At 35.0% G+C, this 25,333-nt stretch overlaps 9 protein-coding genes across 9 annotated transcripts; 3 read left to right on the top strand and 6 right to left on the bottom strand.

The window, feature by feature from the left end:
- Positions 1-318: 318 nt before the first annotated feature.
- EV154DRAFT_561193 (uncharacterized protein) lies at positions 319-1,008 on the top strand (the record flags this gene model as incomplete). Its single annotated transcript, XM_051605657.1, has 3 exons — positions 319-381; positions 453-542; positions 610-1,008. The coding sequence occupies 3 exons, from the start codon at positions 319-321 to the stop codon at positions 1,006-1,008; spliced, it is 552 nt and encodes a 183-aa protein (XP_051460104.1).
- A 1,643-nt stretch (positions 1,009-2,651) lies between these two features.
- EV154DRAFT_501203 (uncharacterized protein) lies at positions 2,652-3,089 on the bottom strand. The gene has a single exon (XM_051600673.1). It carries the CDS (start codon positions 2,996-2,998, stop codon positions 2,783-2,785), a length of 216 nt encoding a protein of 71 aa, XP_051460103.1. The 5' UTR covers positions 2,999-3,089; the 3' UTR covers positions 2,652-2,782.
- A 1,257-nt stretch (positions 3,090-4,346) lies between these two features.
- EV154DRAFT_460784 (uncharacterized protein) lies at positions 4,347-5,422 on the top strand (the record flags this gene model as incomplete). Its single annotated transcript, XM_051597526.1, has 2 exons — positions 4,347-4,530; positions 4,722-5,422. The coding sequence occupies 2 exons, from the start codon at positions 4,347-4,349 to the stop codon at positions 5,420-5,422; spliced, it is 885 nt and encodes a 294-aa protein (XP_051460102.1).
- Positions 5,423-5,552: 130 nt separating this feature from the next.
- EV154DRAFT_139675 (uncharacterized protein) lies at positions 5,553-6,787 on the top strand. Its single transcript, XM_051594060.1, has 4 exons — positions 5,553-5,706; positions 6,093-6,212; positions 6,290-6,481; positions 6,726-6,787. Exons 1-4 carry the CDS (start codon positions 5,683-5,685, stop codon positions 6,747-6,749), a joined length of 360 nt encoding a protein of 119 aa, XP_051460101.1. The 5' UTR covers positions 5,553-5,682; the 3' UTR covers positions 6,750-6,787.
- A 677-nt stretch (positions 6,788-7,464) lies between these two features.
- On the bottom strand, positions 7,465-8,913 carry EV154DRAFT_501193 (uncharacterized protein; the record flags this gene model as incomplete). The annotated part of the gene is made up of 2 exons (XM_051600672.1): positions 7,465-8,463; positions 8,515-8,913. Coding segments are annotated over 2 exons (969 nt in total), but the record flags the coding sequence as incomplete, so codon positions are not given.
- A 658-nt stretch (positions 8,914-9,571) lies between these two features.
- Positions 9,572-11,404, bottom strand: EV154DRAFT_139599 (uncharacterized protein). The gene is made up of 4 exons (XM_051594059.1): positions 11,298-11,404; positions 11,166-11,238; positions 9,779-11,100; positions 9,572-9,724 (listed from the first exon to the last, which is right to left on the bottom strand). The coding sequence occupies exons 1-4, from the start codon at positions 11,344-11,346 to the stop codon at positions 9,639-9,641; spliced, it is 1,530 nt and encodes a 509-aa protein (XP_051460099.1). The 5' UTR covers positions 11,347-11,404; the 3' UTR covers positions 9,572-9,638.
- Positions 11,405-12,292: 888 nt separating this feature from the next.
- Positions 12,293-14,145, bottom strand: EV154DRAFT_501190 (uncharacterized protein). The gene is given in 4 exon segments (XM_051600671.1): positions 12,293-12,341; positions 12,354-12,617; positions 12,683-13,307; positions 13,360-14,145. The coding sequence occupies 3 exon segments, from the start codon at positions 14,038-14,040 to the stop codon at positions 12,355-12,357; spliced, it is 1,569 nt and encodes a 522-aa protein (XP_051460098.1). The 5' UTR covers positions 14,041-14,145; the 3' UTR covers positions 12,293-12,341; position 12,354.
- A 3,066-nt stretch (positions 14,146-17,211) lies between these two features.
- EV154DRAFT_501185 (uncharacterized protein) lies at positions 17,212-18,665 on the bottom strand. Its single transcript, XM_051600670.1, has 2 exons — positions 18,267-18,665; positions 17,212-18,213 (listed from the first exon to the last, which is right to left on the bottom strand). The coding sequence occupies exons 1-2, from the start codon at positions 18,579-18,581 to the stop codon at positions 17,563-17,565; spliced, it is 966 nt and encodes a 321-aa protein (XP_051460097.1). The 5' UTR covers positions 18,582-18,665; the 3' UTR covers positions 17,212-17,562.
- A 121-nt stretch (positions 18,666-18,786) lies between these two features.
- On the bottom strand, positions 18,787-21,325 carry EV154DRAFT_139462 (uncharacterized protein). The gene is made up of 6 exons (XM_051594058.1): positions 21,056-21,325; positions 20,925-20,997; positions 20,095-20,854; positions 19,496-20,021; positions 19,358-19,439; positions 18,787-19,280 (listed from the first exon to the last, which is right to left on the bottom strand). Exons 1-6 carry the CDS (start codon positions 21,102-21,104, stop codon positions 19,202-19,204), a joined length of 1,569 nt encoding a protein of 522 aa, XP_051460096.1. The 5' UTR covers positions 21,105-21,325; the 3' UTR covers positions 18,787-19,201.
- Positions 21,326-25,333: the final 4,008 nt, after the last annotated feature.

Here is a 25,333-nt window from a genome sequence, read left to right as displayed (position 1 = left end):
TACTGGTTTACACTATGTTGGTTTTAATAAACTTGTATATATTTCAAGTTGTCAAGTTATATTGACCTCTTGATGTCTATTAAAGTATCATAATCCCAACAGTACGACTACGCGCACCCTGGCTGTCGCCAAGGCGGGAAACAAAATATAAAGTTCACTCAAAATGCAATCTGTTATTATTTTTCTCAGACTCTTCTATTTCGATATACTTTTTTATTTTTAGAGAAAATAAAAAGAACCTATCCCAAATTGTTACTACTAGAGTTGCTGAAATGTATCAAGTTTTATTTTGGACTCGTTGAAGATATCAGAATTATCATGGAATTAGACATTTCTGAACTTTACCGACAACAATGTCTCCACTACAGCATCCTCGATGTTGTCTGTTCCATCAGAACCAGAAGAGACGCTGCTAACGCTACTGAAAATACTTTTCTTCCTCCCACTGGGAGTTTTACGATCTGAACGATATTGTTCTTCCCTCCAGAGACCGTCCTGGAACGGACATGATCTCAAAGCTCATTCTTCAAGAAAGACCCATCGTTAATTTAATCGTCGAATATTTGAAAAAAAAAAAAATACAGAGGTCTTATTTATTGATCGAAATAGTTTTACAAGAAAACTTACAGAAGCCTTTTGATTCCCTTTGCGAGTATCTGTTTGTTCCTGATGCGACAAGATTCATCTCTTCTTCGCTCACGGTATAACTCTGATGAAACAATAGAGTTTCTATACCGTTTGGCACAACGTCATGTCGGCACTACAATTATTGAACACGAGCGTATTGTTGATGAGTTCCTCTCATTTTCGATTGAATTAAAGACTCGGCTGGAAGAAGCCATTAATTTACAAGAAAACGACAACAAAAATGCGGCCGTGTCTCAACTAAAGAACACAATTTCTTTAGTCAATTCATACCAAGAGAAGTGTAAAGTACTTTCTACTGCTGCTGACTCTGACCCTGTGTTATCAGGGTCAGCATCACTATCGTCATCGATTGATCCCTAGCCTGATCAACCGGAGTCATCCTCTCCCTCAATCACAAAGGGACGCGAACTGGGACTTTGTGCAAAGTTGCATTCAGAAGCTGGATGATGGTGAAAAAATCTCTTGGAAGATTGTATACGAGGAAGGAAAAGGGCCAAGGATTGTTCAAAATTTATTCTCTTGCAGCATCCATGAAACGTGCATATTACCGGGCAAGAAAATAAAAGTTTTTACATACATTTTTGGGGGGCCAACCTTTTTTTTCGTTGACTTTATTACATTATCTGCTTTTTTTAAGTTATTGATTCTCTATCTTAAATTAAAACGTCCCGATGTTAAGTCACTTGACGTGAAAGAAAACATTTAATGTTTTTTTTTTGTATATGTGTACGTGCGCGAATTAGAATTTACCCGTGGGAAAAAAAAAATTTAAAAATTTCATCATCATTTCATCGCCATGGTAAATTGCTTTTAGCAGACAGAAAAAAAAAAAAGTAGTTTTTCTTTTTCCCCCACAAAAAAGAATTTTGGAACGGAGATGATTCGTGTTACAATGTTAGAAAAGTTATGTGAGAGAGAAGCGTGTAACGCAATTCTATGACTAAGAGTTAATTTATCTTAAATTTCACTATACTTGAAATAAATATGTACATAAAAAGGTGATTCTTTTTGTTTTGGTAGTAGCTTTTTATGTGATAGTATCGTACTCTCGTGTTAAGAATCTAAACGTTTATCAGTCATCGTTTTTTTTATGTACCTGATGAAGAAAACGCTTTTCCAAAAAAAAAAAAAAAAAAAAATTTATGACAAAGTCTGACTCGAATATTTAATTCATCTATTTTTTTTTGTTTTTAGAGAAAAAAATGAATAACCCACACACAAAAAAAGGTACAGGACAATCCTAAATGCAATTGTTAAATAAAAAGTCTCTCTCTCTCGCAGGCTAATTGGCATTTATGGCTTTGATAATAAAATAAAAAAACACCCTAAAAGATCAGTTGATGCGTCAAATGCAATCCCTTTTTCCTACTAATACTTTTTTTCATGTGTTAAAAAAAATATAAATCATGTGGCTGTGACCAAGAAACTGGTTAGGAATTATGCAAACAGAAACAAGATTCTGCGACAAAAAAGCAATCTAATACTTCTTTGTAGAATTAAGTAATGTGTACACACTCACAAGGGACTTTTTTTTTATTATAAAGGAGATTTAAAACAAGTAATATTTACACTGACTAATACACTATCCACCCCCCACTACATGATCTTTTACTTTCAATGTATCATGGAAGGGGAGCAATTTTTCTTGTCATAGTGTGCCTTGTGCAATGGGATGAGGGGGGGGGGGCGCAAGTCAGTTCCCGTGCATCATAATAAACGTTCAAACAATGAAATTTAACAAAAGAGTAATTTTAATACAAAGATATGCACGCGTTCAACCATTTTGTTAATGGAAATGATGTAATTAGTCTCTGGTAGTATGCCACTAAACACATAAAATCGAATTTTTGTTGTTTATAAATGGAGCACTTTAGGGTTTGTGACACAATAAGTACGGGAGATCTCTCTTTTTAATTATATCTCAGCGTTATTGAAGGTGAATGTCATCGTATACACTTGATTGATGTACATGAAAGAGATAGGGGGTCCTCTTGGTAACCCATAATCAAGAAGATAAACGATATCACGTGCTGTAATGGTGTACGGGTGCGCCTTTTTTTTTTCTTTATCAATGTTTAAGATAGGTCTTTTGGTAGGATCTGTACGACGAATATAATAAAAAAAAACATGGGGCTCATTTTTTTTCTTTGGTTGCATGTAAGAAAAAGATGCAATATGATGCATTTTTCTGTCTGCGCAATTTGTTGTTTTTTTGCGGAGAAAGTGAGTAATAATAAATGCAGACGAAATGTAAATCAATATAAAATCTCACATGTAAGGATATGTATGCGCACAAGAAGGCTTGAGCGGTCATTTGGGTCAGGTGAACAAGAAATAAAACTCGGGCCATGTTTTTTTTTCTTGTTTCTAGACTATATATATATATTGATGTTGTGGCTCACGGGTGTGTTCAAGGCAAAATGTTGCTGTTTGGTTTTTTTTTTGTTTGGTGGGAAGAAGGCGGGATAGAACAGAAATGGAAAAGGAATGACAAACGAATTTTTTGACTCTGTAAAATGTACAGAGTGTGTTGTACAACCATCACCAATCACGGGTAAGATTTTAATGGTTCAAGAAACGATTCTTTTAAGAAAGATATAGCTCCGCAACTACTGCTGGGCATTAAAATAAAAAAAATAGCTATAATTGATTACAGGCACATGTAGTCATGGCTAATAGATTAAACTGTACTAAATAAATGGTGGGTTTTGTTAGATTTCATCTCAGCAGTGGAGGAAACCTTTCATCATTTCCTTCTTTTTTTAACCTTCCCCTCATAAAATAAGGTTGTTTCGTCAGTAGTGCGTGTACAATTGATTCAGCGAAATCCGGGGTAAAAGATGGGAAATGCGGGATGCTAAAATTAAACAGTGGCTAGTTTAAATCCTTTATTGGGTAATTAGAAATAACGCACCAGTGATATGATGGGTTATAATTTTTAAAGTGTGTAAAGATGTAAGAGAGGGACCCTCATTCCCCTTTTTTAACAGGCAACAGGACTCCGATCCAAGTTGTAATTGTGGGATAAACATTTTTGCTTTTTTTTTTATTTTTTTCTTTTAGAGTCTGGACTCTTCCCCCCCTTTTTTAATGTGAACAATAAAGAAAGGGACAGAGAGCAGTGAAACGTGGGGAAGCTTAAATTGGAAAGAATGACTCATGACCGGGCCTAAAAAGAGATTAAATCTCCCACGGTGTAAAAAGAAAAAAAGAAGTAGTAGTAGTGGATTTATCATAAATAATGAATCATTGAATTATTTCCTACCTTTTTTTTTTCTTCCTCCGCGGAATGGGTATTTTTTTGTGGGGAAAATAACTCAGTCAGGCCCTCATGTGAAACCTTATGAATCAGCAATAAAAAGGTACAACCAACTTGTAGCGGAGAAAACCGGGTGTAAGTTTAAGAAGGGTTCAAAGGGCCTTTTTTTTTTTTTTTTTGTTCAGGGTGACTATAAAAGCACCTCACTCTTCTTTTGCTTTCTGGACTCTTTTTTCAACTTGTAAACATTAAAAAACTAACAAAAGATATCTTCATTAAAGAAAAGACCTTTTATCTCACTCTAAACACACTGAATGATATAACAAGTATCAAGTATTTTCTCTTTTTCCCCCTTTTCTCTCTCTCTCTCTCTTTCTCTCTCTCTCTCTCTTGCTATCTCGCTTTCTTCTTTAATTATTTTATTGTATATCTATCAATTATGGAATACGACGCATCTCATAAAGCTTCTAGCGTGACTAGTACAACAAGTAATTCATCCATTTGGGACCCTTTGCCTTCACTCTACACTGGACGTGCAGACTCCGTTTCCAGTGCATACGATGAGCTTCCTGAGCCTGAGCCAATAGAAGGTAAGCCAACAAAAATTGATTTTTCTCTGGAATGTACACTAATCACTATTATTATCTTATATAGCCTATGTTCCTCAGCTTGAGAAAAAACAAGATGAAAAGACCTTTTCCGAATTCTTGAATTCATTTTTCAAGGAAGAAGTAAAGGTAAATTTCCCACACTTATTATTTTCTTCTTTCCTTCTGCGGAGTTGTAAATCTAACCGTTCAATTATAGGACAAAGTCCCCTCATCTCATGGGAAAAGACGTCTTGAAGAAGAAGAGAATCGAGAATTATTATCTGATGATCAGAAACGAGCCAATCATATTGCATCTGAGCAAAAACGACGTAATACCATCCGTGGTGGATTTAAAGAATTGACAGAAATCATTCCGACCTTAAAGAATATCAATAATTCCAAGAGTACCATTCTATTCAAGTCAGTTGATTATATTAAACAACTTGACAAACGAAATAAGTCTCTAAGAGAAAGATTATCGCTTTTACAGCAGCAACGAAAGAAGCCAATCACTCATAAGAAACAAGTTCAGTTGCTTCAAGAACAGTTACGAGCACAACAAGAATTATTAACAAGACATAATATTCATTCGATACCTCTTTACACTACCCATTCTTCTATTTCGATTCCTGCCATGGATGATACTCCCGTTACTTCAACAACAAATTCTCCTACTATGCCTCATGCATCATTACCAACTGTAAATATTCATCATCATCAATTTCATCAACAACAACAACAAAATACATATCAAACGTCTGCCGCTCTCGTCATCCCTGCAGATGATTGGTCTCATTCAAACGCTCCAAGTTTTAATATTCCGGCTGATGATCATCATCATCACCACCATTATCCTCAACACTCTTTTCGTGAAAGATTATTAAGTTCTGGTAAATTAAATCATTTAAGAAAAGACGTCTTGTAATAAAAATAACTATGTCTTTACCTCCCCCCCCTTCAATTTCTATTGGTTATGTCTAAATATATAAAACTTGCCAATTACGGAAATTCATGCAATCCATGCGGTTTGTTCCCTCAATAAAATAGTCACCTGCTATTTATAACTATCTCTCTCCCAATAATCTATAAAAGAAACCCTTTCTATATTTTTTTTTCTTTCTCTCTCTTTTTTTTTTTTTCCTCGCTCTTTTTCTTTTTTCAAATCAATCCTCTTCTTTAAACATAATGCTCCCTTTTGGCTCCATTTCTGTCTCTCTCTCTCGCTGGTATCCACTTTTAAAACTTGACTAAATCTTGTTTTCTCTTTTGTAACAGTTTAAATTCCCCGTCGTTTCCCTAATCCTGCTATGGGCTCTTCTGGTTCTCTCTCATCGCTGATGGTCTCTCTCTTCGCTGCTAGGTGTAGTGGTTGTCGATAAGTTTTCCAATTTTTAAAAAGAAACAAACACACACACACACACACACAGAAACAAAATTTAGGGAGGGATGTCTCCCCTATTTTTGATGCACTTATTTCTCTCCCCCCCTCATCAATCCAGAACAGAAATTTCAACTTTTTTAAACTGGTTTCTCTCTCTCCTCTTTTTGGTTGCTAAAGCAAAACGCTCCCTCTCTTTTTGGTCTGGGTTGCCAAGCTCTCTCTCTCTTTGTGGTTGCTAAGTAACACTCAAAAAGCAAAAAAATTACTGATTTGTCACACATTAGCTCCCAACAGCTTTCCACATGGTGTATACTCTTCTTTGGGGTTCTTCCAAGTAACTCGAACAAAGCAAAAAAAAAAGTACTGATTTGTCATCTAGCACTACCCCCTCCCAACATCGTTCCTCATTAGCCGCAACTGCAAAACTATTCTAAGGGTCAATATGTCTTCTATTTTTTTATTATTTTGAGGAATTGTTCTTTTTTATATTTTCTTGTCGTCGCCCTTCTGTCTCTTTTTGTATCTGGACGATCTATCTTCAGTCTCTCTCTGAGTGTTTCAATTTTTGTGTCTGTGCTAGTCTTTCTCAAGGAAAAAAAAAAAGCTTTCTGAGGGGTTTTTTTTTTTTGGATTTTTGGATTTTTTGTCTTACGGATTTGGAATTGGATTTGGAATTTTTTAATTTTTTTTTTAATTGGAGGGAATTTTTTTGTTTACACAAATCATTGCTTCTAACCTTTCTTTTCTGTAGGTCTTTCTTTAAAAAAAGACTTTTTTATATATATATTTTTTTTCCCTTCTATTGTTGCGGCTAACTTTGTTTGGTTGGGATTCCAAAAAGAAAAAGCTTCATTCTTTCATGCACCCTTAGAAATACATTTTAACTTTTTTTTATAAATAAAATTGTCCTCCCTTTTTGCCATCACCCTAAAAAAAAAAAAAAAAAAAAGCTATTTTTAAATTTAAGTCATCACCTGCTTTTTTTTTTTTCTTAATTAAATCATGAACAAAAAGATATATATATACAATCATTCTTTAAACCTTCATTACGAACGACATCTTTTGTTTCAAAAATTACTTTAGAACGATTAAGAAATTCAGAACACCGTAACAAGTAAACAATAGAGTGTCAATATATCATTGGTTTGAGAATAAGGTTGTGACAGGTGGTATGACCCTCACCACGTTTTTTTTTATTGTCTTTGTGTAGCACATTTTTACCGATTATATATATTCTCAACACCCCCCACATGTTTATTTTATTTTTCTTTATATCGCAATCGAATTGTCAACTGACATCTTTTTATGGGGGGTGACTCATACGCACACTAAAAAAAAAAGATGAGATTTCATGCGATCCCGATGCTATTACCGCCGTTCAAAATTAGCGATCTGATAATTACACTGCCTTCGATATTTCCTTGTTGTGGGAAGTCCAGTTGATTGAGCACAGTGGTAAAAGACTAGCGATTGAGGTATAAAATGTTGAATATAATTTCACAACTTACATTGTTTTGGGGTGCACTTTGTCCCTAAAAAGCGTTTCTTTTTCTCTCCCGAGTTTTATGAACAAGTAAAAATAAGACTTTGTTGTCAAAATGAAATTGTTTTATTAAACTGGCTATTTGTTTATTCAAATATAAGCTAAGGTTAATGGCTCTCCTAAAACTCGAGATTTAATCAAGTATTGGTTTGGATCACTAGATTTAGCCATTATTCTTAATGAATATTCTAGTGAATAATCATAAGTAAGATGCTTACACTCTAAGATGAGATCATATACTGAATTATCTTTTACGCCGAAATAAATTTCATAATCTGAGGCTTTTTTAACCGCATCTAAAATAACATGTTTTTTCAGATTGGTACGACAGGGATTTCTGGCTCGAATAATTACTAGAGTGGCATTTCTATCAAAAGTTAGGGTGTCTTCATTTATAACAGCAAAAAAAAAGAAAAAAAGTACCAGCAGCTGCATTTTCACAATTTCTTACTTTGATCATTGTTCCCGTTGTCGAAAGTTTTCTCCCTTTTTCAATCAAAATTAGGCAATCACCGGACCTCGAAAGATTGTGTTTGATATCACCATTACAGGCTACATGAACAAACGGGTGCCTCCTACGAAACTGATTATCATAAACCTGAATCCCATATGTATTGCCTGGTACTTGACACAATGTCCCTTTTGTAAACCTGTCAAACATATGCGGCTTGCTAATTTTAAACAAATCCAATAACTGGTCAAGTGAATCCTTCATCACAAATGCTTGGGTATCTTTTCCTTTTGACTTTATGCCATCATCCATTACTTTTTGAAGTATACTTGTATAAACATTATAGAAAGGTGAGCGGTAACTTAGATTAAAAGGATCTCCCGGTACAAAAAGATAATCCGTCTTATAATTTTCAAACAGATCGCAATTAGTCAATGTGGCGGCTATCGTTCTTACAATATTTTCTATAACTGGTTGAAGACCTTTCTCGATTACGAAACGAAGAGATATAACCATATGACAAGAACATTTTTTATTGACATTGAACTTCGTACATAACTTCATGTCCACATTATGACTATCGTTTTTTAGCTACTTGTAAAGAAGTTAATAAATAATCAATTGTTCTTGGTATCAACTTACAAGTTCAATAATGTGTTGCTTCAGATTTTGCCGGATGTCTCGATATGCTTGGAATGAGCCGAAATCATATTCTGTATTGTTTTTGTTTTTGTGTGTCATGCAATAAGTAAGCTGACAATTTGACTGCATTTTCTTCCAAATGTTTTTGCATAATTCATCATACACATCATCAAAGTAAACTATTTTATCTTCAATAATAATGCTAGCTGCATCTTCTCCAGGCGATGCTAACTTAACAGTTTGATGCAAAGTAAGCTGAACATGCTGTGGAAATATGTGTGAAACAACAAAGTATGATTTCATCTTCAATTTGAAATCCAAGATTTTCTGAATAGCTGGTAGAATTTCTTCGCCGCGAACGCTGAATTTTGCTCTCCTAAGATTGTTGTCCTTCAGAAGTATCCCACTTGCATAAAATAATTTTTCCAGCTTTTTTTTCGACACGAATACAGTTTCCAATAAATGCTTGTCAACAGATACACCGTACCATATGTTTTTGACACGCAAATCATTACCGAATTTCTCTTTTAGTTTTTTTTCCATGAACTTTTTTAAATTGTGCAGGTATGCTACAATAAAAAAGAAGATGTAACCAGGATTTGAAGTAACCAGTAAATCCACTTCGTCGTTATCGGAATTATCCCTTAACGCAAAAAGACTATCCATTTTAACATTTTTCGTAAGTCTTTCAAGTAGGTGTGGCCTTGAAGAGGCAAATAAATATCTAATTTTCTTTGACCGATTTTTACTGCTTTTTATTCTAAGGTAATTTCCAAAAGTACTCTTGGTTTCAACTTTTCGTAAAATTCGTTTGAAAAATTCTGATGCAGATTGAAGTAAACTCGCTGATTTTGTTTTTTGGTTTGACTTGGAGTACATTGTAAGATAGTCGGCAAACAGTTTTTCTAAATGTGTCTTAATTCTATAGATGTAGAAGTAAATAACTGGAACTACTTTTTTTTTTGCTCTTTGTTACCTATCATTTATATGAAGCTGCAATCTTTGATACAATTCTGATTGTTTGAAAAATGTATGCAAAGGTTGTATGTTACTGTAATGGAAATAAAAAATTAACATTCGTTTAGATCAACATATATAAACTTTGTATTACGATTATGACACACTTACAAGCGAATATCTTCTATTTGTTTGACTCGACTCTTCTCATCGACATATGTCAGAGTAATTTTGTTTTTTGTAGGTAGCAGGTCTATTTTAAGGCGAAAAGTCAGTACGTTAAAAAATCAAAATAAAATTTATCTACCTATATTTATAAAATAAACAGGCTTTGAACAGCTTCCATATTCTTCATTTGACGAGTCTCTAGGCAATATGATTGGGTCTCTACGGATATTGTAATCATTCATGTGTTTTCTTACAAACACACTAGCCATTTTCATTCTATGTGTGGCATCAAATTCATAAACGAAGTATTGGTCATCCCCGATTGATTCGCCGATTAATTCGTATGGGCTATCTTTCTGTTTGCTACGTGTCTTTGACCATTTTTTAACTAAACCGAGTACTGCTACCATCCTCTTGTCAATATTGACATCGTCCGTGTGAAAAATTACTAGAGATCTAGATTTGATATTGTCTGTACCCTGAAGTAATGTGCTTATTCCATTCATGCAGCTTTTAGCGACAGAGGGAATCAAGGCCTCATAAACATTTCCCATAGTAAATGATCTAATATTGTTGATCATGAGGTCAAATTCCTTTTTGCCGTATTTTGAATCATAAGCATATTCCAAATTTATACTAAAAAACGGCTGATACGATAAGGGACGTCCAAGTATAAAATCCGACATAGTTTCCCTAAATCTTTCTACGTATGTGCGTGATATTGTTTCTTCTAGAATTTGGAGCATCTGGTCAATAATTTTGAGTACCAGTTCGGAATCACAAAATTTCTCAAGACATGTTGTCAGTGACGACTTGACATTGTGAGACCTAAGAGAAATTGTAAAATGAAAATCCTTCAATAGTTGAGGAACATATCCGCTGTCCACTGTTTTGAAGCTTGGATATTGTGCTGAAACCAAATTTAGATTGACACGTATCTCTTGCTGAAAATACAAAGACATTATGATGTACTGATGACCTTGATTCATTGCTACATTGAACTCCCTAAACCTTCTAGATTGCAGATATCGAAAATTTAACTCCAAATCAGTGAAAAAAATTAATCTGCCTTGATCATCTTCTTCGTTAAGCACACCAGATTTTATGAAAAGTGGCCGGATAAGCTCCTCTTTGATGTTTTCATTCCAACCTGTAGGAATAGTAAAGACATAACATAACTCTGCTTCTGAACAATTTAATTCTTGTTTCCTAATGTTCGCATGCCCCTGTAAAACTTTTATTGCCATCTGTTGAACAACATAAAACCAATTTCGTTCACAATGATCTTCCTGATGTTTTTCATAGGTATTATAAAGTTCGGTAAAAACGTTGGGTATGTAAAGCCAATTTTCTGGGAGTTCCTCGGTTTCCGACATTGAATAATTAACATATTTATCATTAGATATTACGGTCTTACTGGTGGTGTCGTATATAATTGAAGCGGTAGATTTTCCTTTCCACCTTTTTTCAGGCACTATCTTAATGAGAACAAAGAGTCTTTTATGTTGTTACAATTTTAGTCTTACCACTCGTTAAGTCCGTCTTCGAAGTAACTGCCTATTTCATAGATGTTACTATGGAGGCAGTGATGGTCGAGAACTTATTCAAGTCAGTATCAATGTCATAAGTCACCAAATTGTTCCTCCTTTATTTATTACCGAAAGCAATACAGAATTTATACCGAGAGTAGTCATGCTCTTCATCCATTTTTTTTTTAAAAAATTAAGTTTCAGGCGAGTAAAAGCAGAAAACAAAACAAAAGCACACCAAAGCCCACGTTTTATACAGCTTACGTAGGGTGCACAATAGTGTATAGATGGCGCGTCTATACGTCTATTTGTACCACAAATAAAAAAAAAGGTTAAGCCTACGTATTTCTAAAACGCCAACACGCTTTACTGTCTGCTTTTTACCGTTTTGTGAATTAAGATTTTGTTTTTGAGAAGTGGGTCTTAGTGCAAGACACACAAGAAATTCGACCTTGCACTTTTCGGTCGAAAGATTTATTTCTCTATGATATAAAATAAAAATCGTCCGGAAGGCTTCGCCGAGAAGGCCTTATAATGTTACACATGCACACTGTAAAGAACAGCTAATATTTATCTTACTCGGTCTCTATGGGAAGAAGGAAATTATGGTGTCGCTTAAATGGTTATGATATCGTTAAATATGAGTTCCCAATACTTTCTTTGGGCTTGCAAGGGTGGGGTTTCTTAAGGACAGCCGATTTTAATTACACACAACTGTGTTACACACAGTTGTAACGCAGAATTTGATACTTTATGACACCAAGAGGTCAACTTGATTTCAAATTCCTGAAATCAAAACGAAAATTCATCACAATAAATATGTTGTTATTATGTTTTCGTGCTTTCTAGCTTACCTTCAACGTCTCATTCAGGCTTCACTCTAATATTAAAATGCAGTTTTAAGATCGAACAAGCGCAAGAGTAAGAGTTACAATTGGATTGGAAGAAGAGTTTAAATCCTTTGATATATACTCATAACTATTGACTTGTTTTGGGTTGTATCTTCTTGTTCTCAAATTGTAAGGACTGCTATTACACCCTGTTTTGCGTTGTAGGATTTTCCTAAAGAAAAATGAGCTGCCACTAACAGAAGCGTTTTTTTTTCCAAGTTTTGAAACTAGGCTTAAATTCAGCTAGGGAACCACCACAATAATGTTTTTATTAAACTTGCTAATTTTTTATTTACTCAAATATAAGCTAAGGTTAATGGCTCTCCTAAAACCCGAAATTTAGATAAATAATCATTTAAACTCTGAAATTTGTCCATTTTTTTTATGCTAAATTCTAGAGAATAATCATAGTTGCGGTGCTTACAGTCCAGAATAATATCATAGGCAAAATGCCCTTGGGAATCGCTTTCGGTTACAAACCTTTGGAAGTCTGTGCGCTCATCTAACAGATCATATTTTTTTATTTTGGTCCTTAATGACTGTCTGGATTTAATAACCACTAGAGTGGGATTTGTATCAAAAGTTAGGATGTTTTTCTTTAGAACCGCGTAAAAAAGAACGTACCAACGTAAGAGTCTTGTTTACCAGGCCCTACACATGAAGTTATTTTGAAAATCATTCCCGTTTTTGACAGTGGTTTCCCTTCTTCAATAAAAATTAGGTAATGACCCCGCCCTACTACGAAGTTTTTGATAACACCATTACTGTTCAATCGAACAAAGTCATGGTTCTCACGATGATAGAAACGCAATCCGTAAGTGCTGCTTGGTACCTGGCACAACGTTCCATTGATAAACCTGTCAAACATATGCGGCTTGATACTTTTAAACAAATGCAATAACTGGTCAAGTGAATCCTTCATCACGAATGCCTGCGCATCTTTTCTTTTCGAATGTATGCCATCATCCATTGCTCTTTGAAGTATTGTGGTGTACACCGCATAAAGAGGTGAGCCATAAGAAAGATTAAAAGGATCTCCCAACACAAAAACATAATCCGTCTTGTAATTACCAAATATGTCATAATTAGTCAATGTGGCAGCTATCGTTTTTACAATACTTTCTATAACTGGTTGCAGACCTTTCTCGATCGCGAGACGGAGAGATATAACCATATGACAAGAGCATTTTTTATTGACATTCGACTTTGTACATAAATTCATGTCCACATTTTGACTATCGTTTTTTAGCTACTTGTAAAACAGTTAAAAAAATAATAAATTGTTCTCGGCATCAACTTACAAGTTCAACAATCCGTTGCTTAAAAGTTTGGCGGATGTCTCGATATGCTTGGAATGAGCCAAAATCATATTCTGTATATTTTTTGTCTTTGTGTGTGATGCAATAATCAATCTGACAATTGGACTGCATTTTCTTCCAAATGTTCTTGCATAAATCATCATACACATCATCAAAGTACACTATTTTATCTTCAATAATAATGCTAGCCGCATCTTCTCCAGGCGATCCTAGTTTAACTGTTTGATGCAAAGTAAGCTGAACATGCTGTGGAAATATTTGTGAAACAACAAAGCATGATTTCATCTTCAACTTCAAGTCCAAGGTTTGCTGAATAGCTGGTAGAATATCCTCGCCGCGAACACAGAATTTTGCCCTCCTAAGATTGTTGTCCTTTAGGAGTATCCCACTTGCATAGAATAATTTTTCCAGCTTCTTTTTCGACACGAAGACAGTTTCCAATAAATGCTTATCAACAGATACACCGTACCATATGTTTTTGCCTCGCCAGTCATTCCAAAATTTTTTGTCTAGTTCTTTGTTTAACAGCATGTTTAAATTGTGCAGGTATGCTAAGATGAAAAATAGAATGTAACCAGGATCAGAGGTGTCCAGTAAATTTGTATCGTCACTACAAGAGCTATCATTCTTCATAAAAAGATCATCTGTTTTAACGTTCTGCATAACTTGCTCGAGAAGGCTTGGGCTTGAGGAGGCAAAGAAATTTCTGATTTCCTTTGGCCAATTTTTGCTAGTTTTTATCCCAAAGCAACTGCTAAAGGTAGTTTTATTTTCAAGCTGAGGTAAACTCGACGAGGTTTTTTGATGGTCGGATTTTGAGTATATTATAAGATACTCAGCAAACATTTTCTCTAATAATATCTTGGTGCTATACATAGAAAAAGTCAATAGTTTGAACCACTTTTTCTTGCTCATTATTACCTATTATCAATATGAAGCTGTGGTCTTCGACACAATTTTGTTCGCTTAAAAAATGCATGCAAAGATTGTATGTTACTGTAATGGAAATAATAAATTAACATCCGTTTAAATTAGCATATAGAAACTTTGTATCACGATTATGGCACACGTACCAGTCAATACTTTCCTTCTGTTCGATCCGACTCTTCTCATCTACGTATGTCAGAGTAATTTTGTTTTGTGTTGGTAGCAAGTCTATTTCTCGAATAAAAAGTCAGTATGTAACAAAATATTAAAGTAAAATTTATTTACCTATATTTATAAAATAAGCAGGCTTTAAACAGCTTCCATATTCCTCATTTGACGAGTCTCTAGGCAATATGATTGGGTCTCTACGGGTATTGAAATCTTTCATTCGATTTCTTACAAACACACCAATCATTTTCATTTTATATTCGACATGAAATTGATAAAGGGAGTACAGTTCACTCGGTGTTTCTTTGGCGATTAATTCGTATGGGATATCTTGCTCTTTTCTACGTGTCAATACCCATTTTTCAACTAAACCGAGTACTATTACCATGCTCTTGTTAATGGAAGTTTCCTCCGTGTAAAGAAGTACTAAAGATCTAGCTTTGATATTGTCTGTACCCTGAAACAAAATGTTCATTCCGTCCATGAAGGTTCTCACAACAGAATGAAACCAGTCCTCAAAAACATTTTCCACAGTTAATAGTCTGATGTTGTCGATCATGAGGTCAAATTCCTCTTTACTGTACTTTGAATCATAAGAATATTCCAAATCCATTCGAGAAAACGGTTTCGTTGATAAGTCACAAGTTCGAGGTCCAGGTCCTGTACTAAACAAGGTATTCCCAAAGTTTTGTGAATACATGCATTCTATTTCTTTTATTAGAGTTTCAAGCATCTGGTCAATAATTTTGAGTACCAGTTCGTAATCACAAATTTTTTCAAGACATGTTGTCAGTGATGACTTGATATTGTGAGACCCAAAAGGAATAGTAAAATGAACATCCTTTAATAGTTGAGGAACATATCCGCTATCCACTGTTTTGAAGCCTGGATATTGTGCGGACACCAAATTTAAATTGACATGTATCTCTTGCTGAACATCCAAAGACATTATGATGTACTGATGCCCTTGATTCATGGCTACAATGGGCCCCTTATGACTTTCATATTGCAGATATCGGAAAGCTAACTCTAATTGGGTGAAAATATTCAATCTGCATATATCATCTTCTTCGTTAATCAGACCACATTTTACGAAAAGTGGCCGGATAAGTTCCTCTTTGGTCTTATCATCCCAATTTGCAGGAATAGTAAATGCATAACAAAACTCTGCTTCTGAACAACCGATTGCTTCTCTATGATCAGCCACTAGCATTTGTAAAATTTCTATAACTCCCTGGAGAACAATTTCACTGAATCCATTACCTTCAGAATGCGCTTCCTGTTGTTTCAAATAAGTATTATAGAGTTCGGTAAAACTGTTGGGTATGTAAAGCCAATTTTCTGGGAGTTTCACGTTTTCCGACGCTAATTCATCAAGTGAGTTACATTTAGCAAAAATGGTCTTAGTGGTGGTGTCGTACAGAAATGAAGGGATAAATGTTGATATACTCCTTTTTTTTCAGGCACTATATTGAGAACAAAGAGTCTTTTATGTCACTACAATATTAGTCTTACCATTCGCTAAATTTGTCTTCGAAGTAACTGCCCATTTCAAAGATATTTATATAGAGGTTTTGATGTTCGAGAACTTATTCAAGTTAGTATTAGTGTCATAAGTTGCCATATTGTTCCTCCTTTATTTATTACCAAAACAAATACGGTATTTATACCGAGAGTAGTCATACTCTGCATCCATTTTTTTAAATCAAGTTTCAGGCGAGTAAAAGCAGAAAACAAAACAAAAGCAAACCAAAGCCCATGATTTATATAGCTTACGTAGGTTGCACAACAGTGTATAGATGACGCATCCATAGGGAGAATTTTCAACTTTAAATTCATGGCGAGACCGTCCAAACAGTTTTTTGACGTCCAGACGGTGTTTGTTCCAAAAACGATTTTAGTAATTAACGTCCATTTGTACCACAAATAAAAAAAAAGTTCAGCCGACGTATTATTAAAACGTCAACACGCTTAACTGTATGCTTTTTACGGTTTTATGGATTAAGATTTCCTTTTTGACAAGATGGCCTTAGTGAAAGACACACAAGAGAGCCGATCCTGCACTTTTTCGGTCGAACAATTGATTTATCTATGATAGAAAATAAAAATCGTCCGGAAGACTTCGCCGTGAAAGCCTTATAGTGTTACACGTGCACACTGTAGAGAGCAGCTAATCATTATCTTACACGGTTTACATGGGAAGAAGGAACTTAAGGTGACGCTTAAATGGTCATGGTGTTGTTAAATATAAGTTCCCAATACCTTCTTTGGGTTTGGCTTTCTAGGATGAAGTCTCTTAAAGACAGCCAATTTTAATTAAACACAACTATGATTCACGCATTTGTAATGCAGGATCTGATGTCTTTACGGACACCAACAGAACGTTAACTTAACTTGAAATTTCTTAAACTAAATCGAGATTTATCACAATAAATTTGTTGTTATTATGTTGTGGTGCTTTCTAGCGTGCTTTCAACGTCTCATTTAGGCTTGACTCTGATATTAAAATGCAGTTTTAAGATCGAGCATGCGCAAGAGTAAGAGCTACGATCGGATTGGAAGAAGAGTTAAAGTCCTTTGATATATACTCATAACTTTCAAATTGTTGTTGGTTGTATATTCTGTCTCTCAAGTTGTAAGGACAGCTATTACACTTTGTTTTGCGTTGTAGGTTTTTCCTAAAGAAAAATGGGCCGCCACTATGAGAAGTGTTTCCTTTCTTCCACGTATTTCAATAGGCCTAAATTCAGCTAGGGTACCACCACAATAATGTTTTTATTAAACTTGCTACTCAAATATAAGCTAAGGTTAATGGCTCTCCTAAAACCCAAAATTTAGTTGGATTTCCACCATAGTCATAATCAATCATTCTTCTCATAGTAAATTCTAAAGAATGATCATAGTTGAGGTGCTTATACTCTACGATGAGATCATAGGCTGAAGGTGTTTGACCGCCGGAATAAATATCTTCCCATGAGCCGTTCGCGGTTGCATCTAAAGTATCATATTTTTTCAGTTTGCTACTACCGAGATGTCTGGTTCGAATAATGTCTAAAGTGGCATTAGTATCAAAAGTTAGAATGTCGTCGTTTAAAACAGTAATAACAAAATAAAAAAAAACACACAAGCAAATGTAGAACTTATTTTTTCTCCCTTAATTTTGATCATCGTTCCTGTTGTCGAGAGTGGCTTCCCTTTTTCAATAAAAATTAGGTAATCACCCTGCCCTTCTACATCATTTTTTATGTCACCATTACGGTTTACACGAGAAAACGGATAACATCTTTGTGAATAAAGCCGCACCCCATATGTATTATTTGGAACCTGACACAAAGTTCCATTGATGAACCTGCCAAACATATGAGGCTTGATCATTTTGAACATATCCAATAACTGGCTAAGGGAATCTTTCATTACGAATGCCTGGGTATCTTTTCCTTTTGATTGTATGCCATCATCCATTGCTCTTTGAATTATTGTGGTGTACACAGTATAAAAAGGTGAGTTGTAAGAGAGATTAAAAGGATCTCCCAGCACAAAAAGATAATCCGTCTTGTAATTTCCAAATAGATCGTAGTTAGTCAATGAGCCCGCTATCGTTGTTACAATTCTTTTTATGACTGGCTGTAGACTTATCTCAGTTATGAGACGAAGAGAAATCCGCACAAGACAAGTACAATTGTTGTTGATGTTTAATTTTGTACATAAATCCATGTCTAAATTACTACCATCGTTTTTTAGCTGATAGTAAAAAAAAGTCAATAAATAGTCAACGGTTTTTGGTATTAGCTTACAAGCTCGGCAATCTGTTGCATTAGAGTTTGGCGAATGACTCGGTATGCTTGGAATGAGCCGAAATCAAATTCTTCATTTTTTTTACCCTTGTGTGTGATACAGTAATCGATCTGACAATTGTACTGCATGTTCTTCCAAATGTTCTGGCATAATTCATCATACACATCATCAAAGTACACTATTTTATCCTCAATAAGAATAGTGGCCGCATCTTCTTCAGACGATGCCAACTTAACGGTTTGATGCAAAGTAAGCTGTACATACTGTGGAAATATTTGTGCAACAACAAAGTATGATTTCATCTTCAAGTTCATGTCCAACGTTTCCTGGATAGCTGGTAAAATATCTTCGCCGTGAACGCTGAATTTTGCTCTCCTAAGATTGTCGTCCTTCAGAAGTATCCCACTTGCATAAAATAATTTTTCCAGCTTTTTTTTTGACACGAAGACAGTTTCCAATAAATGCTTGTCAACAGATACACCGTACCATATGTTTTTGCCTCGCCAGTCATTCCCAAATTTTACATTTAGTTCTTTGTTCAGCAATATGTTTAAACTGTGCAGGTATGCTAAGATAAAAAAGAGAATGTAGCCAGGATCAGAGGTAATCACTACATCTGTTTTATCACTACGGGAGCTATTGTTCTTCATAAAAAGATTATCCATTTTGACGTTTTGCATAACTTGCTCGAGAAGGCGTGGGCTTGAGGAGGCAAAGAAATTTCTGATTTCCTTTGGCCAATTTTTGCTAGTTTTTATCCCAAAGCAACTGCCAGAAGTAGTTTTAATTTCAGGCTGAGTTAGTCGGGACGAGGTCTTTTCTCGGTTGAGCTTCGAGTAAATTATAAGATACTCAGCGAACATTTTCTCTAATTGTATCTTGAGTCTATACATAAACAAAGTCAATAGTTTGAACCACTTTCTCTTGCTTATTGTTACCTATTGCTGATATGAAGATGCGGTCTTTGATAGGATTCTGATTGCTTGAAAAATGTATCCAAGGGTTTTATGTCACTGCAGTTAAAATGGTAGATTTACATCAGTTAACATTCACATATAGAAACTTTATATTAAGTTTACATCACACTTACCAGTCAATTGCGTTAGTCTGTTTGACCTTATTTTTCTCGTTCATGTACGTGAGTGTTACTTTATTTCGTGTCGCCAGCAAGTCTATTTCACGAAGAAAAGGTCAGTACACGGAAAATATTCAAATAATAATTATTTACCTATATTAAAAAAATAGACAGGTTTTGAAGAGCTTCCTGATTGTTCGGTTGTCAAGTCTCTAGGCAATATGATTGGGTCTCTGCTCCTGTTGTACTCTTCCATTTGGTTTTTTACAAGTGCAGAAAACGTATCCAGTTTCTCTTGTACCGAAAAACAATAACTGTAGCATTCGTTATTCGCGTTTAATTCGTATGAGCTATCTTGCTCTTCGCTACTTGCTTTCGCCCATTTTTCAACTAATTTAAGTACAGCTACTGAACCCCTATTTTTTTGAATACACTCCGCGCAAGAAATTATTAAAGATCTAGCTTTGACATTGTCTGTACCCAGAAGCAAAGTGTACATTCCATTCATGAATGTTTTCTCAACGGAATGAAACCAGCCTTCCAAAATGTCTTCCAGAGTCAATGATCTAACAATGTCGAAATTGAATTTATTTTTACTGTATTGCGGATCATAAACATATTCAAAATTTTCAAACGGCTGAAGTGATAAGACGGACTCGAATGAATGATCATACCTCTCCTAAGGAAGAAGAAAAAGGAAAAAAGTTAGTTTTTTTTCATTTATACCTAGTTTTCCCCGAATGTTTTTTTACTATCATTCTTTCAAATTGTTCATTTATAGTTTCAAGCATCTGGTCAATGATTTCGAGCGTTAATATGGGATCACAAAGCTTTTCAAGACATGCTGTAAGTGACGACTTGACGTTTTGAAACCCAAAAGGAATCGTAAAACGAAAATTCTTCAATAGTTGAGGAATATATCTGCTGTCCACTGTTTTTAAGCCTGGATACTGTGCTGATACCAACTGTAGGTCGACATGTAATTCTTGCTGGAATTCTAAAGACATTATGACATACTGATGACCTTGGTTCATTTCTACACTGCGCCTGTAATGATCTTCAGACTGCAGGTATCTGAATGTTAACTCTAACTCGGTGAAAAAAATCAATCTTCCTCCAACATCATCTTTGTTAATTAAACCAGACTTTAAGAAAAGTGGCTGGATTAACTCTTCTCTAGTATTATCACTCCAATGTGAAGGTATACTAAATGCATAACAGAACTCTGTTGTCGAACAATCTAGCTCTTTTATCCAATAATTTACTTGCAGTTTTAAGAGATCTATTGCCTCTTGCTGAACAAGATCATCAAACGCATTTTTTTCAGAAGGCTTTTCCTGTAATCTTAAATAATTATTGTAAAGTTCGGCGAAAACGTTATGTACATAAAATAAATTTTCTTGTGCTTCCTTGGTTTCACATATCAGCTGATCATATGAGCCATCTCTGGCTATCACGGTTTTGCTGATAGTGTTATATAAAAATGAAGGGACTTGGGTTTTTTCCCTGTATCTTTTCAAGTAATGTCTCTGTCAGAACAAAAAAAAAAAAAACTTTTGTGTTGTTATAATATTGGTCTTACCTTGCATCTTGGCTGGATGCAAAGTAACCATCAGTATCATTTGTTTTAGACGTGAGGGTGTTATAGTCGAAAACTTATTCAAATCAGTATCAATGTCATATGTAATTAAACCGCTCCTGTTTTCTATTTACCCAAACTAATACAAAATTTATGCCGAGAGTAATCATACTGTTTATCCATTTGTTTATTTATTTGACCAAGTTGTACGAAGTGAAAGCAAAAAACAAAACAAAACAAAACAAAATCATGGCCGTGCTATATATAGTTTGCGTAGGTAGTTACACGACAATGTATAAGTTACACACCTAGGTAGTATTCTTGACATATATGGTAAAATGTTCTATAATGTTGCACATACGCTTCAAAGCTCAGCCACGCTTTATCTTACCTGGTTTACGTCAATGGTAGCCATACTGCTGCATGTAAAAAATGGAAATCTTTGGTGTTGTTGGAACGGCTTTAGTATCTTTAGAATTTAGTTCTCGATAACCTCTTTGAGCCCGGCTTTTAAGGACGGGTTATATGGCTTAATTTTGATCTAGTTGGGTGGGTGGAAGGAAGTAGTACGTTAGATACTATATGTCTAAAGACTAAAAAAAAGGGATGTATATGTATTTTTACAATGATGCATATTTTTATTCTAAATTATAAATGGGTTTTGTGTCTTTTATTTTCGTTCTTCTTTTATCGCATCTCATTGTTTACTCGATTTCCTTTATTCACTATTACTTTATGTATTCCCTTCACCTCCCCGGTATATATTGGTACAAACAGTAAACAAAAATCGAAACAGCTTTTGCGAGGATTCACTTTCCCTGTTTTTTTTTATTTGATTTTGTGTTGAACTGATGATTTCTACAGTTTCTGTAGCAGTAATTTCAGTAAAGCATGATTTTTTACATTGATTTTAGCTTTTTAGACAAACTTATAGATGGTATATCAGTGATAGACAGAGAATCCTTAATTGGCATATGTGAATTTGGTTTTTACTATATGCGCACTTCAATGGGAGGTGCTCCCCACATGCTTTTTAAATAAATACCCCCGAGGTTATAAAAGAGGACTTTTAAAGAACGATCGTGTCAGGAACGATGGAAATAGCCAAAAAAAAAAAAAAAAAAAAAAAAAAAAAATATAGTTGTACTCGAGGTCTAGATGAAAACAATTTTTAAAAATAGACAGCACATGAGCCTATACGTTTCTAATGCAAATTTAATTTATTTCTGATGTTTGGCAATGGAACTACGGTCTCTGGGCATTCGATATGCCTTTATCCCGCCAGATAACATGTGTGTACGTTCAACATCGATATCTGTAATGATACATTGGCATACACATAATTGACGAGAAAAAGTAAAACTTCGCACAAAATGCCCTTTATTCATGCATTTGTCTAAAGATTCTGGTTACACTGCGCTACTGATAAAATAAAGCCGACTCGATGTTTTTAAGCCCAACGCAAGGTATTTAAAATATGGTTTAATCGCAGACAAACAAGAAGCCAGTGTCCATATAGAAAGCTGCTTTAAGCTCAAGTATATAATAAGCGTACTGTCTACTATACAAGCTTGCCTTTTTTGTTATCGTTAATCCCTTTTTACACGAATCAAAAAAAAAAAAAAAATCAGTGAAACCCGAGATTTCAATACCCGTAGCATGAAAAATAAAAACGTCAGGAGCACATACTGTATTCTACCTAAAGATCTTTTAATAAGTCATCCAAGCGGCAGATCAAACAGTGGGGTTATAAAGTGACGGATAGTGCGCTATGGGCATAACAATGACCCAAACTGTTTACCATTTATAAAAATTTTAGGCGTTCTTTGGTACACAAGGTCTCTCATAAAAAAAAAAAAAAAAAAAAAAGTACATACACACAAGTTGAAAAAAAACAGATCTTTTTTTGAAATAATACAAATAACAATTCAAATAGGACATGATGATCCTGTTAATTATGTTATGAACCCATTATTTTCATGAGGTATATAAAAAGAATCAACATTTAAAATCACTCAACTCACATGTCCAATAAGGCTTCAGGATCTTACTGCACTGAGACTACGTAAATTCTAGTATGCATGGATATAGCTCGGAACAGGTAAGACATTAAGAAAAGCCTTAGGCTGTAAATCATATATTGGCTTTTTTAATACCGCTTGCACTTCACGCTGACGGGATCGCGATTGCCTTAGTCAGCTTCGGTTGCCTTAGTTTACGCGGCTGCATCTCTAAGGATAAGAGGTCGAACATCCCTGAGGATTCTAAATGTCATGCCATGGTCTGATTACCGAAATGCGTGGGGGGTGTTGGGAGTTATCTCATCTTAAGGTGGAGTGGGCCTGATACAAAGTGATTTTCTTAGGCCACTATGTTTATGGAGACGAAGGGGCTTGTAGGATCCAGCGACTTCATACAAGGCAGCTCCAACACCAGAGAGATTCTGAGCAAGTAGATGCAGACAGTTTTTGAGGGTGCCGCCAGTATTTGCTGTTCCTTTTTCACATAAAAATACCGATAGTATCCAATGTAAGTTGATCATGTTGGATGGATTGTGTGACTAATCTCATCGTTTGATTTTGTGGACAATTTTCGATTTTTCCCATGTTTCGTCCCAATATATATTCCATAGTTATTGCTTAACCAGATCAAATAAACATGAACGTATATATGTTACCACTTGGGGCATGGGAGACTTTTTCATATTCCCTCAGGCGTTGGAAGTCTGTTCAATCGTTAGCTATGGAGAAACCAAAAAAGAAAATAACGCATTATACTCATACACTTTCATCCATTTCTTTTTGTAGACCAAGTCAGACTACTCTATGAAATCGTATGGTATTAGTCTGCCATTGTTGAAGTTTGGACTCTTGTGGATCAGATAGTGGATGACTTACACCTGTCACTGCAGATATGAAAAATAATGCACTATTGTTACTCTTCCAGTTTATGGTCATATACATGAGTTGTCTGGATGGAGTGCTGCAATGGGTTGTTTTAGAGGTGTTGTACTACCTTACGGTTTGTCATTGTCGAAATGGTTAAATGAAATATATGACGGTACCGCTGCTTCCAACTGCCAGCGTTGTTTTAGAGGTGTAGTTTCACCTTAATGTTTGTCATTGTTGAAAAGGTTCTATGGACTCAATGATGGCGCTGTTGATTGCAACTGTCGGCGTGATTTATACTGCTGGTGGTGGTGGCTTAGTTGACTCTTTTGCGAATACAGGATATTTCAAATAGCTACGACTATTCATCTCTTTTCCGGATTGGGATGTGCGTGTCCCTTCTCGTGGTATAACCTCTTAGTCAAACTATGTCTGGAAGTAAGAAAAGCGCGATTAGAACTTGTTTTTTATCTTTTTTTTTACAACTGAATAGAACAAAAGCAGTCCTCAGGGATTGAAAGTGTTCAAACAATACTTCAATTATGGAAGTTTAAATTAAATAAAAATAGATTTCATCCCTTTACATGATCCAAATACTACTATTCGACTCTTTATCAAATAATGATTTAGTCCGTGTGCTCAATATTTTTGGATCATTTCAATCATGTGTGTGAATAGACACAGGTTACACACACATCAAGGAGAGCAGATAACCCTAATTTATCAAGCCGATGGAGTTGATCATGCCTTGTCATTGTTCCTCTCCACTTCGTTTGTGTGATTGACGCATTACAAACCAAATAACACAGCTGAAGGTGTTATAAATATAATGACAAAATAAAAGAAACTTGACGTTGTATTTCTGTGTCCTTAGGGTGTCAAGTTCTTAGATGACCCCGTTATATGTAACACTCAAAAAGCAAAAAAAAAAAAAAAAAAAAAAAATGTCACACAAGTAACTCAAACAGAGCAAAGAAAAAAAGTATCTAGCACTCCTCAAAATTGTCCTCAATAGCCGCAACTGCAAAACTTTTCTAGGGTCAAAATGTCTTTTTTTATTTTTAATTTGAGGAATTGTTCGTTTTTTTCACATTTACTTGTATCGTCGCCCTTCTCTCTCTCTCTCTCTCTCTCTCTCTCTCTCTCTCTCTCTCTCTCTCTCTCTCTCTCTCTCTCTCTCTCTCTCTCTCTCTCTCTCTCTCTCTCTCTTTGTATCTGCTGAACGATCTATCTTCAGTCTCTCTTTCTAAATGTTCAATTGTGTCTATGCTAGTGTTCTCATGCTCAAAGGAAAAGAAAAGAAAAGCTTTCTGAGGGGGGTTTTTTTTTAAATAAACTGGAGGGAATTTATTTTTTGTTTACACAAATCACTACTTCTACTTTGTTTTCTGTAGGTCTTAATATGAGAGACTTTATATTTTTCGCTCTCTATTGTTGCGGCTAACTTTGTTTGGTGGGATCCAAAGAGAAAAAACTTTATTTTCATGCACCCTTAGTAGAAAAATACATCTTTAATTTGTTTTT

The sequence above is a fragment of the Mucor mucedo genome (assembly GCF_025094135.1).
Source record: "Mucor mucedo strain NRRL 3635 chromosome Unknown EV154scaffold_23, whole genome shotgun sequence".
Taxonomy (NCBI): domain Eukaryota; kingdom Fungi; phylum Mucoromycota; class Mucoromycetes; order Mucorales; family Mucoraceae; genus Mucor; species Mucor mucedo.
The sequence above is the reverse complement of the archived record's forward strand: the minus strand, read 5'-3'. Positions and strand labels throughout refer to the sequence as shown.

Coding starts and splice junctions, on each gene's coding strand:
- EV154DRAFT_501203 (XM_051600673.1), bottom strand. CDS start 2,998: ATGGCCCGAGTTTTATTTCTTGTTCACCTGACCCAAATGACCGCTCAA.
- EV154DRAFT_139675 (XM_051594060.1), top strand. CDS start 5,683: ATGCTCCCTTTTGGCTCCATTTCT. Junction 5,707..6,092: donor TCCCTTTTGGCTCCATTTCT/GTCTCTCTCTCT, acceptor TGGGTTGCCAAG/CTCTCTCTCTCTTTGTGGTT. Junction 6,482..6,725: donor TTCTCAAGGAAAAAAAAAAA/GCTTTCTGAGGG, acceptor AAAAAGAAAAAG/CTTCATTCTTTCATGCACCC.
- EV154DRAFT_139599 (XM_051594059.1), bottom strand. CDS start 11,346: ATGGATGAAGAGCATGACTACTCTCGGTATAAATTCTGTATTGCTTTC. Junction 11,239..11,297: donor TAAATTCTGTATTGCTTTCG/GTAATAAATAAA, acceptor GACTTGAATAAG/TTCTCGACCATCACTGCCTC. Junction 11,101..11,165: donor GAAGACGGACTTAACGAGTG/GTAAGACTAAAA, acceptor GCCTGAAAAAAG/GTGGAAAGGAAAATCTACCG.
- EV154DRAFT_501190 (XM_051600671.1), bottom strand. CDS start 14,040: ATGCAGAACGTTAAAACAGATGATCTTTTTATGAAGAATGATAGCTCT. Junction 13,308..13,359: donor AGCAACGGATTGTTGAACTT/GTAAGTTGATGC, acceptor TTTTACAAGTAG/CTAAAAAACGATAGTCAAAA. Junction 12,618..12,682: donor TAAACAAGACTCTTACGTTG/GTACGTTCTTTT, acceptor ATCCCACTCTAG/TGGTTATTAAATCCAGACAG.
- EV154DRAFT_501185 (XM_051600670.1), bottom strand. CDS start 18,581: ATGAACTTGAAGATGAAATCATACTTTGTTGTTGCACAAATATTTCCA. Junction 18,214..18,266: donor TGCAACAGATTGCCGAGCTT/GTAAGCTAATAC, acceptor TTTTACTATCAG/CTAAAAAACGATGGTAGTAA.
- EV154DRAFT_139462 (XM_051594058.1), bottom strand. CDS start 21,104: ATGGATAAACAGTATGATTACTCTCGGCATAAATTTTGTATTAGTTTG. Junction 20,855..20,924: donor GCATCCAGCCAAGATGCAAG/GTAAGACCAATA, acceptor TTACTTGAAAAG/ATACAGGGAAAAAACCCAAG. Junction 19,281..19,357: donor CAGACTAACGCAATTGACTG/GTAAGTGTGATG, acceptor TTTTAACTGCAG/TGACATAAAACCCTTGGATA.